Genomic DNA, 18017 nt, shown 5'->3' on the forward strand with positions numbered 1-18017 from the left:
TCCCATCGTACGGAAGATATATATAGAGAGATAGGGACGCTCCTTCTCCCACTTTCTTCTCCGCTTTCTCGGCTTCTTTTCCTATAAAAGTCAAGCCTTCTTTTCCTATAAAAGTTAAAACGAATAATAATTTGATTTGGGAGGAGCCCGCAGGAAAAAAACAAACGGGAGACCTACGCATAGACCGCGTGCACCTAGCGTCCGCTCCGTCAGCGTGCTGACAGCTGCAGCCGGCCAGACCAGCTACGCCGCACCGCACGAATCTCCAAGCAGATGACGCGCCGTTAAGAATCCGCTGGACGAATAAAAAATTCCCTACCCCATTAGACCACCACCCTTGGCTTGGATTTGCTTTGCTTTCTCCCCTCGCACCGGGGAACGCGGCCGCCGATCCGCTCCCGATCCCCTCCCCCTTCCCGCCGCCCGATCCCACCAAATCCGCTCCCGCGCTGTCCCCGATTCGATTACCTAGCTCGATTGGCCCCTCCCGATCAGCCGCGGCACAGGCTGTTTCTGGTTTGATTGGATCCCCGTGCGGAGCTGTGGATCCCCAACTGAGCTGCCGCGTGCGGGCGGGAGGATTGCGCTAGGGTTTCGGCGGGCGCGGGCGCGGGCGCGGTCGCTTCTCGGGCCGCACTGGGCCTGCGATTCCCACCATTCCCATCGCACGGAAGATATATATAGAGAGAGATAGGGACGCTCCTTCTCCCACTTTCTTCTCCCCTTTCTCGGTCTCGGCCTTCGTTTCCTACCGGTGACGACAGGGCGAGTTGCGCTGCCCGCCAGTTCTTCGTCGGGCGGCGGGCGCTTCGCCGGCGACGGGCATCCGACAGAGGTATGCCCGCCCATTCCCCTCCCTTCCCGTCCTGCTGCGCGAAATTGAACACCCAAACCCCTAGCGTACGGTATTTGTATTTGGATCTGACCATGATTTTACCTACTAAATTCGATTCTTTTTGCAACAATTGTTGGGTGTACATGTGCACACCCATGTCCAATACTGTGTCCGCCTCTGTGGATGTTCTAGATCTGCTAGAATAGTTAGGGTTTATGTGGACTACTGCCGTGATGTGCTGGAGTGAAAGGAGGCTAGGCTATGCCTTCTGCAGCGTGAGGCTTGAACCATTTTGCATTTTGCAGCACCATTTTGTTTCCATCATCCATTTCGAGCTTGCAAGCTTCCACCTTTCCCATTTCTTACAATATGGCAGTAGCTTATTCAGTGCTTGTTGCCTTGTTGGGGGTTAGGGGTGGATTGTCTAGCTAGGGTTTGTGGTCAGATGATCTGCTATGCTGTGACCCCTTTAAGCGCACTTGAGTTGTAAAATTAGAATGGTCCAAGGAACACATGGAAAAGCCAGTCGGCTATGAGATTGTTCTGTTAGGTTAGGTAACATACTGTTACCTCGCAAGCCAGCCAAAAAAAATCTGATCTAACATGAATTCGATCCATTTCCCCCATTAGTAATAGTAATGATAGTAGTAACAGTAATGCAGACTGATCGCCTAGGTCATGGTTCAGCCACATGGTTTGCTGTTTCCATGCGCTCCTATTCAAAGCTAGTTCATAATTTGTTTGAATATTTTTGACAATTACTGGTCTGATATTTCTGCTGGAGTCTGATGCTTTTCACCTAATAGAATGAAAATATGCAATTGATAAGCATGCTTTACAAGTTTACATTCATATGCTCTCTTTTCATTTTTCCCGAACATACCTTTTCATGGTACATATTCTGTACTACTTTTACAATTCATGTTACAATCATTTTCCTGTGTATATTTCCATGCTGTAAGATCCCTCTAGATTTATTTCTTTCTATATTACTGTGTACTTGGTTAAACATGTATTAGTATAATTTCCATGTATAGGGTCCTGCTTTCTGCCATCACCCCCCCCCCCCCCGGTTCGGATTTTTTTTCATTGGCCTCTCAAGTGTAAACAAGTGGCTGGGTTCATTTTTTACCATAAATGATTGGTCAATTGAGAGTTTCAGAACGAAGCATTACTACATTACAAACAGGACCATATCCTGAAATTAAGGGACCATAAATTTATATTTGAATTATGTTGAGCACCTCGCTTCACCACACCTTGTTGCTACTTGTTCTAGATGTGTGATTTTCTGAAATTTCATGTCTCTAAATAAAAAAGTTAGGTAACTGCTGTGACCTTTCCTGATCTATTTTTCTTGCAGTGAATTGCATTAAAGGCATTGAGCTCCTTCCTTTTGTATCTGGGTTATTCTTGAAGTATTAATTTGCATTCTGGAGGAAACATGAGTGGTGCTCCAAAGAGGTTGCATGAGGAGGGTAGCCACTCTACACCTACAAAACGGCCTTTGGATGACAGCAGCTTGTATTCGAGTCCTGGGAAAGCTATTCCATCGAGCAGCAGTGATTTCCATGGTTCTTTTGAACATGATGGTAGATTTGCCAAAATTCAACGTGTTGAGCCCCGTGATGATAAGAGGCCACCCCTGGCCCATCGGATGCCTGGTAGCTCCACCAACTTTGCTGAACACCCCATCTCATCTGACAGCAGATTAGAATCAAAGCAAAACAAAGATGCATGGGACACTAAGATGGATGATCGTGAGACGAAAGCTGATGGACGTGATGTCTATAGTGATCCCAGAATTGAATTTCCGGCTAATAAAGTTGAGAGTGATGCAAAGGTAGACAATAGAGCAGATGAAAGTGAAATAAGGACTGACAGGAGGGGTCATGCTGATTATAAAGGTGATACCAAATTTGACAAGGATAGTCATTCTACTGTTCCATCAAACTTAGGCTGGAAAGACAACAAGGAACATAGGGGTAAAAGGTATTTTGAACAGCCATCTGATAATGTGGATTGGCGTGTGTCCCGTCCTGGTTTGCAAGGCACCGATGAAGCTCCCAAAGGTCCAACTTCCATGGAAGAACGTAATTCAAAAGACGCACATGAATCTGCTGGTGACAACAAAGCTGAACCAAAAAGTGAAGATAAGTTCAGAGACAAGGACAGAAAAAAGAAGGATGAGAAACATAGGGACTTTGGTGCAAGAGAAAGTGATAAAAATGATCGTAGGACTGGTATACAGCTTGGAGGTAGTGGTGTTGAGCGAAGAGAAATGCAAAGGGAAGATAGGGATGCTGAAAAATGCGACAGGGAAAGAAAAGATTCCCTGAGGGACAAGGAAGTAAACGATAGGGAGAAGGATTCTTCTAAGAAAGATTCATCTGTAGTAATTGAAAAGGATAACACAATACTGGAGAAAGCTTCATCTGATGGAGTTGTTAAGAGTGCTGAGCATGAGAATACAACAACAGAATCTAAGGTGATTAAGGATGATGCATGGAAAACTCATGATAGGGATCCTAAGGACAAGAAAAGAGAGAAGGATGTGGATGCAGGAGACAGGCATGAGCAAAGAAGCAAATATAATGACAAAGAATCAGATGATAATGGCACCGAAGGAGATATGGAGAAAGATAAGGATGTTTTTGGAAGTGTCCAACGCAGGAGGATGGTGCGACCGAGGGTTGGTAGTCAAGCATCGCAGCGTGAACCTCGATTTCGATCCCGAATGCGTGATGGCGAAGGGTAAGCTTAATGCTGCATCTTGCTATATTCAAAGTTTTTTTTTCCCAAAAGCATAATAATGTAAATGAGGTTTCATGGCATTCTCCATTTCTGGAAATTATATTAATATGCTGTTTGAGATTATTAATGAGTGATGACTAGTCATCAATAAATCTTATTTTCTTTGTTTTGTCGTGCAGGACTCAAGGTTAGTCAAATATTGACATTCTTTGCTGAATCAGTGAATACTGGTGCTTCGATTTGGAACTGGAGTAATTATAAGATTTGTGTCTCTGTATATTCATTTTATATTTCCTTCACAGAATACTTTACAACTCAAAACTCGCACTCCGACGTTGGAAGTTCCTTACATTTTTATGTTGGGGACAATGCATTTTACAGTGCATGCCTGTTTTAGTGCGCTTTTCCATCTTCTGCTGGTTAAACCGAGGTGGTGAGGAAAACGGGTACTGTTATGGAAACAATTTGTGCATCAGTACTAGGAAGGTTATTAGTATTAGGAGGGCTATCCTAGTTTTAGGAAGGTTATTTGTATTAGGAGGCCTATGCTAGTTTTAGGAAGGTTGTTAAAAAAAAGGAATAACCGAGGCAAGCCTTTCCCCTGCATGCAGAGAAACCGCGTTGAACCCAGGACCTTTTGGCTCGGTGGGGTGACTTTAACCACTGCGCCAGGCCTGTCCTTCTTAGGAAGGTTGTTAGTATTAGGAAGTTTATTCTTAGGAGTCAAGTCGGGCGTGATATATTGGCTGGTGCCTAAACACTACAAAGGCAGACCATGCATCTGAGGGAGAGGAAGGAATCTTGATGGCTGAGCATCTTCTCGACAGGGGAGGCCTGAAGATTAGAGGTCGATCAGCTTCCATCTTGCTGTATTCACCTGGTTCCGTGATATTTGGTATCTCAGTCACCGTGTCTACCGCTGTCCACCTGTAAAAAATATCCACCACCGCTTCTCGTTGCCTGTTTGCTCGGCTCCACTCCTGCAGCCATTGTGTGCTTGCTGCCATTGCCCAGAAATCCTCAAATCGCCACCGCAAGCAACCACAACCACCCTCCCTACCCTCAAAAATCGGCTGACGCCTCTGCTAGCAACCAAATTTTTGCTGCCACTCAACTTGCTTCTGCACTCATCCCTTCTCTCTGTTGTCCTAACTCTATTTGGTACGTTGCTCTTCTGCTCCGCTTCTTCAGCTTTCCACCTTGATTACTTTCAGCAGCCCTCAAATTGTCGCCGCCCGTACCCTCCAATTCCCTCCATTGCCACCAAAATTGACCCCCGCAGTCCTTCATGGTCACTTTTCACTGCAATTGCATCCTTTTATCGCTGCTCCACCCTGTTATTACTGCCCAATCCGCCCTTCCCTGTAGCTGTGCTTATGCATCCAATTTATTGCCATTAACCACTAAAACCAGCTGCCAAAATCATCCTCTACTTTCCGTGAACTCCACTGCCAGTCCTATGTTTCCAACCCTCCAACAGCTATCTCACGGCACTAGGATAGCTTTGGGCTCCCAAGAATAAGTTTCCTAGTACTAAAAACTAATGCCTTCCTAGTACTAAATACCAAGGTTGTCAAAATCGTAGATTCTAGATCGAATCGGTGGTCTTCAGGTAAGATCGGAATCATAAGATCTTAAGCATAGGTATAGTAGAAATGTAGATTCTATCAAGTAGAATTGTAGAATTAAGGTCCTGAATCAAGATCGTAAACATGTAAAATTGGAGCACAGAATCATGATATTGACAACAATGCTAAATACTAGTACCTTCGATATTGACAACAATGCTAAATACAAATACCTTCCTAGTACTAATAGCCTACCTAATACTGATGCATGCATGTTTCCCATAGCAGGTACAATGTAGAAACGATGAGCACCATGTTGCAATGTTCACAAAATGATTTATGGGTGGCTCTGTAAACTTAGGTTTTGTTTTGTTATCTCAGTCTCCTCTTGATTGCAGGTAAATCTGAGGTGCCTGCCATTGTTTATAAAGCTGGAGAGTGCATGCAGGAGCTGCTGAAATCATGGAAAGAGTTTGAAGTAACTCAGGATGCTAAAAATGCTGAAAGTCTACAAAATGGTCCTACTCTTGAAATTCGGATACCTGCGGAATTTGTTACTTCTACTAATCGTCAAGTGAGTATACCTAGTTGGCAGACAATCTCTATTTTGGTCACTTTGGCTATCTCCATGATCCATGTTGATACTGTAGCTCTGTCAGCAACTCTGTTACGTATAATATTATTGTAGCTTCCTTCAGTTTTGAATTCACTTGATTGTTCTGAACTGTGGATGTGGTTGCTATTTTCTTCCAGCTGCATTTATGCATACCAGCATGTTTCCATTTGTCTTGAACTTTCCTAAATATATTTGCCATGCTTGCAGTTCTCATTTAGCTCCTTTATTCATTTGCTGAAATCTCTGTTGTGCAGGTAAAGGGTGCTCAGCTTTGGGGAACAGATATATACACAAATGATTCAGATCTTGTGGCTGGTAAATTCCTGCTTACTGTTCCAAATTTCTGAATAGTTTGGGATGTTTTTTTATCTTCTAATGTGTGTTTGTTTTAGTGCTAATGCATACCGGTTACTGTTCGCCTACATCCTCCCCTCCACCATCTGCCATCCAAGAGCTTCGTGCAACTGTTCGAGTTCTACCACCACAAGAGAGTAAGTTTCCATTCATTTTGTTACAGTTCTGTCAGACTTGGTTTGGATAGATGGTTGAATAAGGACTCATAAAACTTGGTATTTATCCCAGGTTATACTTCAACATTGAGGAACAATGTACGTTCACGTGCTTGGGGTGCTGGGATTGGCTGTAGCTTTCGCATAGAACGCTGCTGCATTGTTAAGGTATCAAGGGTCCACGGGATATATAACATTTCCATGCCTCCTGTTCTTGGACTCGTGGTTACCTTTTGAACCCTTTTACTGATCACTGTTTTATATAATGTTTGCTTAGCGTCTTTTACTTGCTTTGCAGAAAGGTGGCGGCACCATTGATCTTGAGCCGCGCCTTAGCCACACGTCAGCTGTGGAACCTACACTTGCTCCAGTTGCAGTGGAGCGTACAATGACAACAAGAGCTGCAGCTTCTGTAATTTTCTTCTCAATCTTTTTTTTGCTTCGCAACTTTATTCCCAATTTATATGTTTATTTAAGTTTGCAGTATATTACATAACCAGAAACATTTTATCTATTCTAAACTAAGAATTTTCCAACATGGTTGATGCAGAATGCATTGCGTCAACAAAGATTTGTTCGTGAAGTGACAATACAGTACAATCTCTGCAATGAGCCGTGGTATGTTTCTGAGATCTTTGATTTGTACTAGTTCACTAAGATTTTTGTCCAGTACTGGTTTTCGCGTGTTGCCATCTCCATAGCATGCTTTAAATCTTCTCTTGGTAAAATATAATCCTAGTCGTTTGCTTATAGTATCTCTCTTTTAGTTCTCTTGTTTTAGTTTGAGGCTACTCCTATTGGCCTTTTTGTATGTTCTGACACTTCTTTCTTTCAGGTTAAAATATAGTATAAGCATTGTGGCAGATAAGGGATTGAAAAAGTCTCTTTATACTTCTGCTAGACTGAAGAAAGGAGAAGTAATATACTTGGAAACACACTTTAATAGGTATGAGCTTTTCCCACTATTTTTTTAGTTCTGAATGATATGTTCTTTGCATCTTGAACTTTGGTTGCTTTGCAAGTTGTACTTTCATGGAACTCACTGTTCTTTTAATTTTGTTACAAGTTTCCACAGGTACGAGCTCTGCTTCAGTGGAGAGAAGCCTCGAAGTATTGGATCAAATTCCAATGCATCTGATGCGGAACCGGAGAAACACCAGAACAGTAGTCACCATTCGCAAAATGGGGACAGAGGCTCTGTGGACCATGAACTCCGGGATGTGTTCCGATGGTCTCGTTGCAAGAAGGCCATGCCTGAAAGTGCCATGCGTTCCATCGGTATCCCGCTACCAGCAGACCAACTTGAGGTATTTCCGCTTCGTTTGTGAGACTTCAAACCGTTTTGGCAGGCGGAAACATACTTACATTGTCATCTGTTTCCTCGGTGACGATGCAGGTGTTGCAGGATAACCTAGAATGGGAGGACGTGCAGTGGTCACAGACTGGCGTTTGGGTAGCTGGGAAGGAGTACCCCCTCGCCCGGGTGCACTTCCTCTCTAATTGAAGCTTGATGTTGCAGCCAACAAGGCAGGAGCTTGTTACAAGCATTCCATTTTTTTTCTACCGTACATTGTATGATGCACCGTGACATGTGTATAAAGGATGCTCAACTGTTGTAGGCTGTTTGTGGTAGGCTACTAGTCTTGACATTAACCATACTTGGTAGGGTTGTGTGCGCCTGCCCGTTTGTTGGTTTTAGGTACTGATTAAATAATTGGTGGTTTGTAACTTAAAATTATCATTAAATATTATTTCAAGGTAGCAGACCAATTAATCTAATTGAGTATATTTCTATACTGATATGTGAATATGTTTTAAGGTTCGAAATGTACTGCCACTACTGGGTTCCCAGTTTCCCGGTAAATGATGTGCTGCAATGGCCTTGTGCCCTGCCTTTGATTCCTATGTAGCGGCAATGCTCACGAGGCCACGAAGGTATACGTACATGAGGGCTGCAATTCAGGGCTGCAGAATTGCAGTGCCAATTAATGATCACATGTTATGCAGATGATGCATACACAGCTTTCAGAATGATGAGTAATGACCAAGATGGTGGCAAACTGGCAAAACAATCAGCCAGCGAATGCAGACTCAGAGGCCACCCAGATATATGTGAATTGCCGAAGATTATAGCTCTTAAGGGAATAAGGGATAAATCTAACATGCGATTCAAGTCTTTAGTATCTAAAAAGATGCCATGCAAAAACTACATGAGTGCTACTGTGACCACTTTATGTGATGTATTTCACAGGGACGAGGCCATCAAAACCTTATGCAGAGAACACTTTGGGGTTGATTGGTTGCCCGCATACAACCTAAGCCAGGCTCTCATGATGCAAGGGTAGGGTGATTGGGTACCTCGAGCCTGCACGGAGGAAAAGCTCGTTTCCTCAGAGCCAGGCTCCGGCCATGCGACAATGAGCTCTTAGGAAGCGTGCACAGACTGAGGAAAAGGCCGGTCGATGCTGCTAAACAGGTAACCAATCAAATTCCCCACCAAACGTCCACCGAACAAAGGCCTGCTGCACCTGTAGAGCCTAGCCAAGCGGGAGCCCGCATCCGTGGAACGAGCCAGGCTCCGCTTGTACTGAAACCAATCACGCCCTTTGTTGCCTGAAATGAGACCTTTTCTCCGTCTGTGCAACAGATTTAGTACTATGAGCCTCTAGTCAGAAAATGAATGGAAGTTGTACAACAAATTTAGTACTCCTGTCTGCTTCCTCCCCCCCCCCCCCCCCCCCCCCCCCCGGGACTTTTTTTTAAAGCCACTTGATCCGGACGCTTCGTTGATTTAAAGGTTTCAAAGGTGGAAACAACACTAAATTACAGCTCTGCTATTGCGCCTAGAAAAAAAATGTTGAAGAGACGCACAGGTCTTATTGTTAGAAACTGGTATTCCTCCTGATATTCACTTGCCAATACTTGGATGCGTCTTCTGTTTTGCATAAGTCAGCTTCGAAGACAAACTTCTGAAATTTAGAACTCAACATAGAACTCCCTAATTTCCCAGCTGTACGGAACATGCAGAATTGCAGATGCTGTGGATAAAAGAAGTTTTTCCGGAAGGTCCTCTGGAAGAAGGTCGGAGACTAAATGATATTTTGGAAAACAGCTAGTGTAGTTCAATGAGCACTTAGCCATTTGGATGATTTACCGCAAAGTATCTTGGGTGATGTAGGCACAGTTTTGTACGACGGTGGGGAGAAGCGCTTCTCAAATAAGCTGCACAAAAATAAAAAAGCGTTCCCAGGTTTGATCCAACTTCTGCGTTTTAATATAAATGGGAACGGTGGGGAGAAGCGCGACCAAAAGAAGCTGTTTGGCTGCTAATTTTAACTTATTTTAACCATAAGTAGGATTTAAGCTGTTCCAAATATGACCGTAATCTGCATTTCACAATCACACCCATACAGAAAAATGCTACGGCCCAAGCAGAACTGCCACTTTACTGTGATGTTTGCAAACAGTAAACCTGTTTCACCGGCTTCTTATGCTGAGAGATAATTATTAGTAAGGAAAAAAAAGAATGAGGCTTTTGAGAATTGAGACAGTGTATGTCTGTATGTCCTGTGGACTGTGGTGATTACCTCATCGCGGATTTGCAGCGCTTAACGAACGGGTTAGGTAATTGAATTCAGTTCTTCAAGCCTGTGCGAATATTTGGCTGCTGTGAGAAAAGCTGGGTTGTGGCTGGGTTGTGCCTGTGCGAATATTTGCGAATATTTGTGTTTGGTTGGGCTGTGACTTTTGGAAAACCTACTGTGAGCTGTGGGCTGTAGAAAAACAGCAACTGTGGGAAAACCAAAAAATTGTTTGGTTAGACCAGCTGTAGCTTTTGAATAAATTGTCGAGTGGACCCTACATGTCATCTACAGTTCACCCCACTCAACTCTCTCCCTCTCTCACTGACGAGCGGGTCCCGCTCTCCTTCCCTTCCTTCACGTTCTCCCTGCCAATCCGGCCCTCACCGCCGGCGAGATCTCTGGCCTCGTCGCGCTCTCCGGTCCCTCCATCGCCTTCGCTGTCAAGGCCACCACAGGCAAGCTCCCTCCCGGCCAACGCCACCTCCTCACCAACATTCGTCGCTGGCGCGGCGCTACGCGTCGTCGTCGTCGGGTGCGAAGGTCGGCGCGAGCGGGAGCAGCGGCATCCGCGAGAGCGAGTTCGAGGGGCTGCGGCGAGACTGGGAGGCACTAGCGCTGGGGCTGGTGAGGTGAGGCGCTACAGCAGGAGGCCCGCGCGCAACTGCTGGACATGGAGTGCCGTGTGCGCGGCACAGAGCGGCGGCAGGAGCAGTGCACGGCCTTCCTGGCGCGCGCCGTCGGGCACCCGGCCTTCCTCGACGGCCTGCTGGCGCGTCGCGGCCGTGCGCCCGTGGAGGCCGGCAGGAAGCGACGGCTGCTCGACGCCTCCGCCGTGGCCGCGCCAGACGCGGCAGACGTCCTCACGTTCGAGGAGCTGGCGCAGGCGGCGGTGCGGCACAGAGGGCCGGGGCGCCGTGACCGGCCCGTGCGGCGGCGCGAGGCAGCTCCGGTGGGGTGCGGCAGCGCGAGGGAGCTCCGGCGGGGTACGACGGGCGTCCGGGAGCAGCGGGCGGCGGGGCGGTAGCCGGGGGCGGCGGGCGGTGGCCGACGGCGGGTAGGCAGGAGGCGGACCGGCGACGGGGGCGGCGGGCCGGCGACTGGGGTAGGCGGGAGGCGGACCGGTGATCGGGGGCGGCGGCCGACGACTGGGGGCGACGGCTGGTGACCGGGGGCGGAGGGCCGATGACCGGGAGCGGAGGGCGACGGGCCACGGGGGCGGCGCTCGAAGGATGACTGCGGGAGGCGGATGGTTGTGACGGAGGACTACGGGAGAAATAGATCGAAAAAAACGAACCGTTACCTATGTAACCAGTGGTACGTGGTTAATTTTTTAACCCAAAAGTACTTGAAAGTAGGGGATGGTGCTTTTGCTTTTGTACTAGAGCAAATACAGCTTTTGGGCAAAAGTAGAGCGTTTTGGCCATTTAGTTGTCTTTTGGCTTTTGCACCCTTAACCGTGACATGGTGGCATGATGAGAGGCTTCATCAGGATTGGTTTTTGTCCCAAAAAAAAAAGGATTGGTTTTTGTTATTAACAGCGCAAATGCGCAATGTATATTCAGTATAGCAATTTTCAGAGTACCTGCTCGTGAAGGAGCAGTTTACTGTTTATGGTAGCTCACACACTGATATCCATGTTCTGCACTTAAGTTTTGGCGAGATCAAAGTTCTGATCTTGTGCTGAGGTTGGTCTCAGGATATTTTTCACAGATCGTGTTGCCTCCGCATTTTGCGAGGTGACGACGGTCGGTCCTTACGTAATTTTGTCTGTTGGGTCCGTTTTAATGAGACATCTGTAGAAGCAGTTTTATCGCTGGTGGTGACTTACGGTTGGCAGCCGCAGAGCCCACTACTCTCGGCACTGTGGCGGACGTGCCGCGCCGCGCCTTCAAGTTCCTCCTACTCACTCCCCCAGCCGCACGACCAGGCTACGTGCGTCGCCGCGGCCACGGGCCACGCTCACGCCGGCGCACGGCGCGGCGGCTAGGCGCAGCACAGTAATCGCCTGCGGCCGGAGCCGGGAAGCCCGGGACGAACCGCACCTCGCCGCGCCGTCGCGTTTGCCAGCCGCACACCTAAACCCTTCCTGTTCGGCGAGAGAATTTGGGCGCCGGATTTAACACTCCCCGGGGACCCGGGGTAGGTGAGGTGAGGTGGTGGCTTGACGCAGCGCTACCGGCCGGCTCCGTACGCATACGCCTGCGGCAGCGTGGTCGTGTGACTGACGTGAGGCCATGACAAGCAAGCAGTTCCCTTCCCGATTTCGTGTAGGCAACTCCCGACTGTCCATTCCCCTCATATTCCTGCGCCTTCATTATTCCCAAGCACATACACAAGCCGGCCGCCCTAATCATACCAGAATCCCGGGTCAATCTGCGTCTTAAACAAAACAAAAGGCACCCTCATCACCACTAAGCTCGATTTAGCTTCAACTGACGCAGAGCCTTATCATGCAGGCACGAACAAAATCCCCATCTCGCTAGATACAGGTGCGTGCCATCGCATCCACACACGCGCGCGCGTCGGGACTGCTAGCTCCAGAAAGCCACAGCACTAGTGCTCAGTTTAGTGTGAAATCGCGGACAGGTAAACACGGAAACAAACACAGAGCCAGGCCAGGAGAGCGACGCCCGACCAAACACCCGGCCTTTAAAGGATTCAGCCGGCTCCGACGACCTGTTCTGTTCCCGCGGGCGAGGCCGACCCGAGTGACTGACCTGTGCGGCCAAGAAACTTCGCATCACCGCTCGCGAGAACGCGACGCCGCCCCGATCGTGGGAGCAATTGCCCGGCACGACGACGACGACGACGTCGTCACGGCGATGCGTGTGTATATAATACGATGCGTGGTTGACCGGCCTGCGACCGCCGGTTGCTACTACGAAGGAGAAGATCGGGACTCGAGAGGCATCACGCGTGTGCGGCTTCTTCAGGTCAACCGCGGCTTAATCTACGGCTCGACCCACGTTCCAACTTTTCAAACGCCGCGGCGAACGCCCGGCGGCGCCGTGTTTCATTCGGCAAGCGATCAGTCGGCGACGGAGCGGCGGAACTGGACGAGGAGCAGCAGCAGGAGAGTGGCTTCACGGAAGCGACAACCTTCAGGTTCAGGCCTGGCCTGGCCTGCCTCATAAAAAGGTCTGGGATTTGTGGGGCGATGCTTGAAGCAACTGGAACCTCTGAATCTCCGACGCCATCATCTGCAGCTGCTCTGGTCCGGTGAACCCAACAGTGCCGATCTGTTGGGGGGACAGGGTCCCGTCAGCACGAACCAACTTCCTTTGCCTGAAACGCGCAGACCGTGTCCCCTGCACACTTGCTACTCCTGAATCGCCATAGGACTTTTTGTTAGGCGCATTCCCACTTTTCCAGTTTCCACTCGTCCTACCTCTGAGCCTTTCCGTCAATCGGGAACCACCTTTTGAGCTCCTGCTGCAGAATCTGATCATTTCTGAGTAGTATCCTGATCCTGACGAGGATGGTTAGCGAGTGACATCAGGTAGTGACAGACCTACTTTACTCGCACCTTGTAGTAATGTACGGAGTAAAAAACGATGGCTTGCTGAGGAGGAAGTGTTTAGCTGAAACACGTGATCCTCTTAACGAAGCGACAAGGGAGGAAGTACCCTGACGAGCAGGCCAAACAAGTCAAAAATGAAGTTCAAGAACGATCTCGTCAACATGTATGAACAAATTGGTCAATTATCCACCAACACCAGCACACCACCAACCAATGAACACCGACGTCTGCCTACTTTGGTTTACACCAGAATTTCGGGCCAAAATTCCTCTCTCTGCTTTTTTTTTTTACTAATCGAGAAGGGAAGGGAAAAGGGAAGAAAGAAAGAATGAACACATGTCCGCGCAGCTGCTCCGGTGATCGGCGAGGTGGGGCCAAATGCGACCCGGAGCTCGGAGATCCGGATCAGTTCGCGGATGGGGGAGTCTTGGGCGTCTTGGGCGGGCGGGCGGCCTCGGCTCCGGCGACGCCCTGCTCGATGTCGCCGGCGGCGGCGGCGGCGCGCGGGCTGTAGGACGTGCCGACCACGGCCTGCTTGCCGAGGCTCAGGAGTCGGCGGATGGAGCGGAGCCGGGCGGAGACCGGGGACCGCATGTCGTCGGCGGTTCCGGGCATCCGGCTCGCCGGCAGCGGGGAGTTCATGGGCGGGGTGTTTATGGCCACGCCCCGCGTCGGGATGTCGATGACCAGGTTCTCCTTCCGGCGGCCCGAGGCGGAGGAGCTCGTGGAGGAGGTGCCGGCGAAGGGGGGAGGCAGTGTCGGCGGCGGCGGCGCGGCGAGGCCGGCGTTGGTGACGTCGTCGTGGGTGCCCCAGAAGAGGACGTTGGTGGGGAAGACGGGGAACTCGACGGGCTCCTCCCTTGGCAGGGCGCCGAGGTCGGCGGCGACGGGGGCGCGGCAGAGCGGGCAGGTGTCGTGGGAGTGGAACCACATGTCGATGCACTCGACGTGGAAGCCGTGCGCGCACTTGGGAAGCGTCCGCACCTTCTCGCCGTCGGCCACCTCGGACAGGCACACCGCGCACTCGAGCCGCTCCCTCTCCTTCCCGGGGGAGGCGGCCGCGGCGGTGGCGGATCCGTAGACGGTGACGGGGAGGGAGCGGAGGGCGGCGGCGGGCAGGCCGCGCTGCGGGAGCGGGGAGGCGGCGACGAAGACGAAGCGCGAGGACGGCGTGCCGGGCGCCAGGAGCGGGTTGGCGCCCAGGTAGCGCTTGGCGTAGAGGTAGAGCAGGAAGACGAAGACGACGACCATGAAGAGGAAGATGACCGCGGCGAGCAGCACCCCGTTGCTGATGGCCAGCTGCTGCTGCCCCGAGCCGCTGCTAGTCGCGGCCTGGTACGCCGCCTCGCCGGGCCACGCCGGCGGCGTGTTCGCGCCCACCGGCGGCACCAGTGTCGCCGACGACGAGGACGGCGTGGGGAGCATGGCTGCTTCCTGGGAATGGCGGGTTCCTCGCGGGGTCCCTTGTCCGACGCCGAGGAGAGGAGAGGAGGCGACGAGGAGAATGGAGATGAGACTGGGAGAGGACAGAGGAGTGGGCGAGCTGGAGGGGGAGGGGAGGGAACGCTTCCGTATTTGAAGGGTGGGCGCCGGGGCGAGGCGGCGGCTTCGGCGCGGTGGCGGAGGTGTGGGGTTGGGATCCTCTGCGGGCGCGGTGATGCGGCGAGCGGGCCACGGCCTCCGTAGCAGCGGCGCAGAGGATCCCGGGGGGTGCGTGGCGGACTTTGTCAACTAGTGGTTGGGGGTCCGCGGAACGTGACGAGGCCCCGGTCCCGGGTCGCCCTGTTTCTTTGACTTGTCCGCCGGCCGCTTCCGCTGCCGCCGCGATACGAGCTCGTGCGCTTCTTTCTACGTGCCCCTGCTGGCCGGTGGCCGCGGCCGCCACGAGCGCCTCGTCGCGGAAGCATCCAACTGGCAGGCGTGGGCGTGGCGGCCGCCACGGCCAGGGTGACGGAGGCGCGGCCGTCGCCGTCCTCGGCGTGAAACCGCTCAGGTTTGGCGTGCGCGGCCGGCGGGGCTGGGTTCGGGCTCGGCGGCTCGCGGTGCATCGTGCACGGGGCCTTGCGTTGCCACGCATCGGACGGCATCGGCTGATGGATTTTTGGGGGTTCGGTGCAGGATACTGAAACGAGATTTGGTTCGGGATTTCTGTGGCGCTGGATGGCGTGAACTGTGAAGCTAGTAGCCAGGGCCAGGCGGGCGCCGTGCCGGCCGGCGCGGTAGCGAGGCCTCCCCCATGTGGAGGGGAACAGTGCGGCCGTGCGGGCTGGACGGGTGGGCGATTCGCCGATTCAAAGCCGAGCCCGTGCCGCCACCAGCGCCACGGCTGCGTGTGCGTTCGTGGAGCCCGGGGACACCACACGGTGACGCCAGGACGTGTCTGGCCCGTCCGGGCGAGCGGGCAGCGTTTTTCTTCCGGACGTGATTAGCAGCAGGTCGCCAGGTCCTGCACCGTGATGTTTGGAAACGCTTGACTGTCTATTGCTAGCTCGGCAATGAAAGGATGTTTTGTCATTCTTCTGGACACTTTTTGACCGGACATGGTTGTTTCTCCGGGAAGGTAGCAGCAGCCCCTGCCAGCACGGCGAAATCTGATGGTATCAGGTAATGACGATGGAAATTGAATGAAGCGAATAAGGGGCGCAGGTAAATTGGACCTTCTCCTACAGAAAAAAAGTGCTCGGGGTAACATGGTGCGTTTGACTTCTTTGAGACACTTCTTTTAGTACTCCCTTCAGCTAAAAGGAATGCAATTTGGTTGTTATATATCTGGACAAACTTTTAGGTCGTTCTTCATTTTCACGCACTTCAGAAAATAACATTGCCCAGTTTGTGTTTAGAGGTAGTTTCGAAATTTTGTAGTTTTGTTTTGTGTAGTGCCCTCCGTTCCAAATTGTAGGTCGTTTTGACTTTTCTAGTACTTCTTCCTATGTTGTTCCCGCACCTCGTACGCGCCGGTTGCCATAGCATGTTGCCCCGATGAGGTGGCGAGGCTGTCCATGCATGCTCCACCTCGACTCACTCGCCGGCCCAGCGAGGTCATCCGCCTCGCCTCGCACCGTCGCACGCCGGCACCGAGATTCATCATCTGACGGCCGTTTCTGTTGTCGGCACCAGCCTCCCCCCCCCTCCGGGTGTCGGAAATCACTTGCTCCGACTCCAATCGACCTGATGCGGCTGGAGCTCAAGGATGAAGTTGAAAAAATGAGGAAAGCGAGAGAGAGGAAGGGAGAGGAGACGCGTGCGAGTGGGCCCTGCTAGGCACCAGCACCTCACCTCGTAATAGTTCAAGCTTAGCGTGAAAATAGGAGATAGTTTTTCTTTCTCCTCCTCTTCTCTCTCCTCCATACAAGCAAAATGCTGAGCTGTATTCATATGAGCCAGCTGATGTGGAACCATTGGAGAGGGCCCAATTGATCGTCTCGTCCGTGCGTTCAAACTGAATGGAATTAGGGAACGCGTGCCGTGGCAAGACTATTGAAAAGTTCAGAGCAGGCGCTGGGGAAGTCTTCGGCGGCACGGGTGGTCGTCGCATCAGTTCCCCGGCCCCCGATCGACCCGTACGGCCAACCGCGGCCAATCACGGCCTCCCCGCGTCGTGGTGGCGCTCGTGCTCGTGCCTGCCTGCCGGGAAATTACAGGCGCCTCCACTAAACCAGTCTCAGGTCGCTGCCCGTCATCACTGACCCCTGTGTTGCGAAGGTCGTCTGCTCGTGCGCGGGAAACTCGGTGCATGCTCGCTCCACGGCGAGACCGCGTACGTGAGCACCTGTGAGGCTGCGACGACGGACGAGAGCGTGAGACCTTGGGGGAAAACAAAAGTTTACCACGGCACGTCTTGTCCGCGCTACACACTACTGTAGGATACTGCTTTTGCACCATCAACCTGACGGAGGCGACAGGCCTGGGAATCAGGACCTGGCACGTAGGCTCACGACTACGACGCCGCGAATTTACGCGCCACGCGCACCGCGGCGCACGCAAACGCTGTGGCAGTGGCACAGAGTTCGCGGGAGGCCATACGCACACGCACGCACTGGCAGCGGAACAGCCGGAAGCACACGACGCCTAGCTACGAGCCGGGGAGCGAGCTACAGGTACCAGTAGCGGTACACCGTCCCATGCTCTATAGCGTAGACGGTAGACTCACACTGTCACACACTCCACAGTTGGAAGATGAATGATGAATCCACCCACCAGAGGCCAAGCAGTCACGCACGGCAGCTGGCAAGCTCCAAGCTCCAACTGTTGTTGGTAGAGGCCCGATGGTGTCACCCTCCGGTCCGGAGGACCCGGTCTGCCGATTCCCACAAAAGGTTCTCGCTTTGTCGCGGTAAAGAAGCGGAGGTTGACAGGTTCTCGGGATCGGGATCTGCCGGGCGAGCGACGGACAGGGCGGGACACAAAAGCGCATGGCAAAAGGCAGTCACCGAGAGGCGGCGTGGGAGTGTGCGATGCGAGTGCGCGAAGCGCGGACCGGCCGCGGGAGACGCGGAGCCGGGGCTAGCTGCGGGGCACGGCCACCGCGGGATGCCGGGGCCTTTTCGCGCGGGCATCTCGGGTGGAGCGTGCGCGCCGGCGCAGCGAGAGCGCGAACGCGCGGTCATCCGGAACCCCCGGCGGCCGGCGCG

General features: G+C 51.8%; 2 protein-coding genes across 3 annotated transcripts; one reads left to right on the top strand and one right to left on the bottom strand.

Moving 5' to 3' along the window:
- Window positions 1–323: 323 nt before the first annotated feature.
- On the top strand, window positions 324–8082 carry LOC101753921. 2 transcript variants are annotated; one of them, XM_004964542.2, is made up of 12 exons: window positions 324–835; window positions 2199–3589; window positions 3769–3776; window positions 5556–5731; window positions 6028–6088; window positions 6166–6264; window positions 6356–6450; window positions 6581–6694; window positions 6833–6900; window positions 7118–7228; window positions 7349–7589; window positions 7679–8082. In XM_004964542.2, exons 2-12 carry the CDS (start codon window positions 2280–2282, stop codon window positions 7784–7786), a joined length of 2391 nt encoding a protein of 796 aa, XP_004964599.1. In that variant the 5' UTR covers window positions 324–835; window positions 2199–2279; the 3' UTR covers window positions 7787–8082. The 2 variants fall into 2 exon arrangements, with proteins under 2 accessions (XP_004964599.1, XP_004964600.1); XM_004964543.2 differs by having other exon boundaries at window positions 7358–7589.
- Window positions 8083–13521: 5439 nt separating this feature from the next.
- LOC101753503 (E3 ubiquitin-protein ligase EL5) lies at window positions 13522–14924 on the bottom strand. The gene has a single exon (XM_004964541.2). The coding sequence runs from the start codon at window positions 14809–14811 to the stop codon at window positions 13792–13794; it is 1020 nt and encodes a 339-aa protein (XP_004964598.1). The 5' UTR covers window positions 14812–14924; the 3' UTR covers window positions 13522–13791.
- Between the last annotated feature and the right edge of the window lie 3093 nt (window positions 14925–18017).

Source organism: Setaria italica, chromosome IV (assembly GCF_000263155.2).
Source record: "Setaria italica strain Yugu1 chromosome IV, Setaria_italica_v2.0, whole genome shotgun sequence".
Classification (NCBI taxonomy): Eukaryota; Viridiplantae; Streptophyta; class Magnoliopsida; order Poales; family Poaceae; genus Setaria; species Setaria italica.

Bases quoted from the DNA above. Each gene is read 5' to 3' on its own strand.
- LOC101753921 (XM_004964542.2), top strand. From the start codon at position 2,280: ATGAGTGGTGCTCCAAAGAGGTTGCATGAGGAGGGTAGCCACTCTACA. The intron at 6,451-6,580 runs GTATCAAGGGTC...CTTGCTTTGCAG, and splicing joins AACGCTGCTGCATTGTTAAG to AAAGGTGGCGGCACCATTGA. The intron at 7,229-7,348 runs GTATGAGCTTTT...TTTTGTTACAAG, and splicing joins TTGGAAACACACTTTAATAG to TTTCCACAGGTACGAGCTCT.
- LOC101753503 (XM_004964541.2), bottom strand. From the start codon at position 14,811: ATGCTCCCCACGCCGTCCTCGTCGTCGGCGACACTGGTGCCGCCGGTG.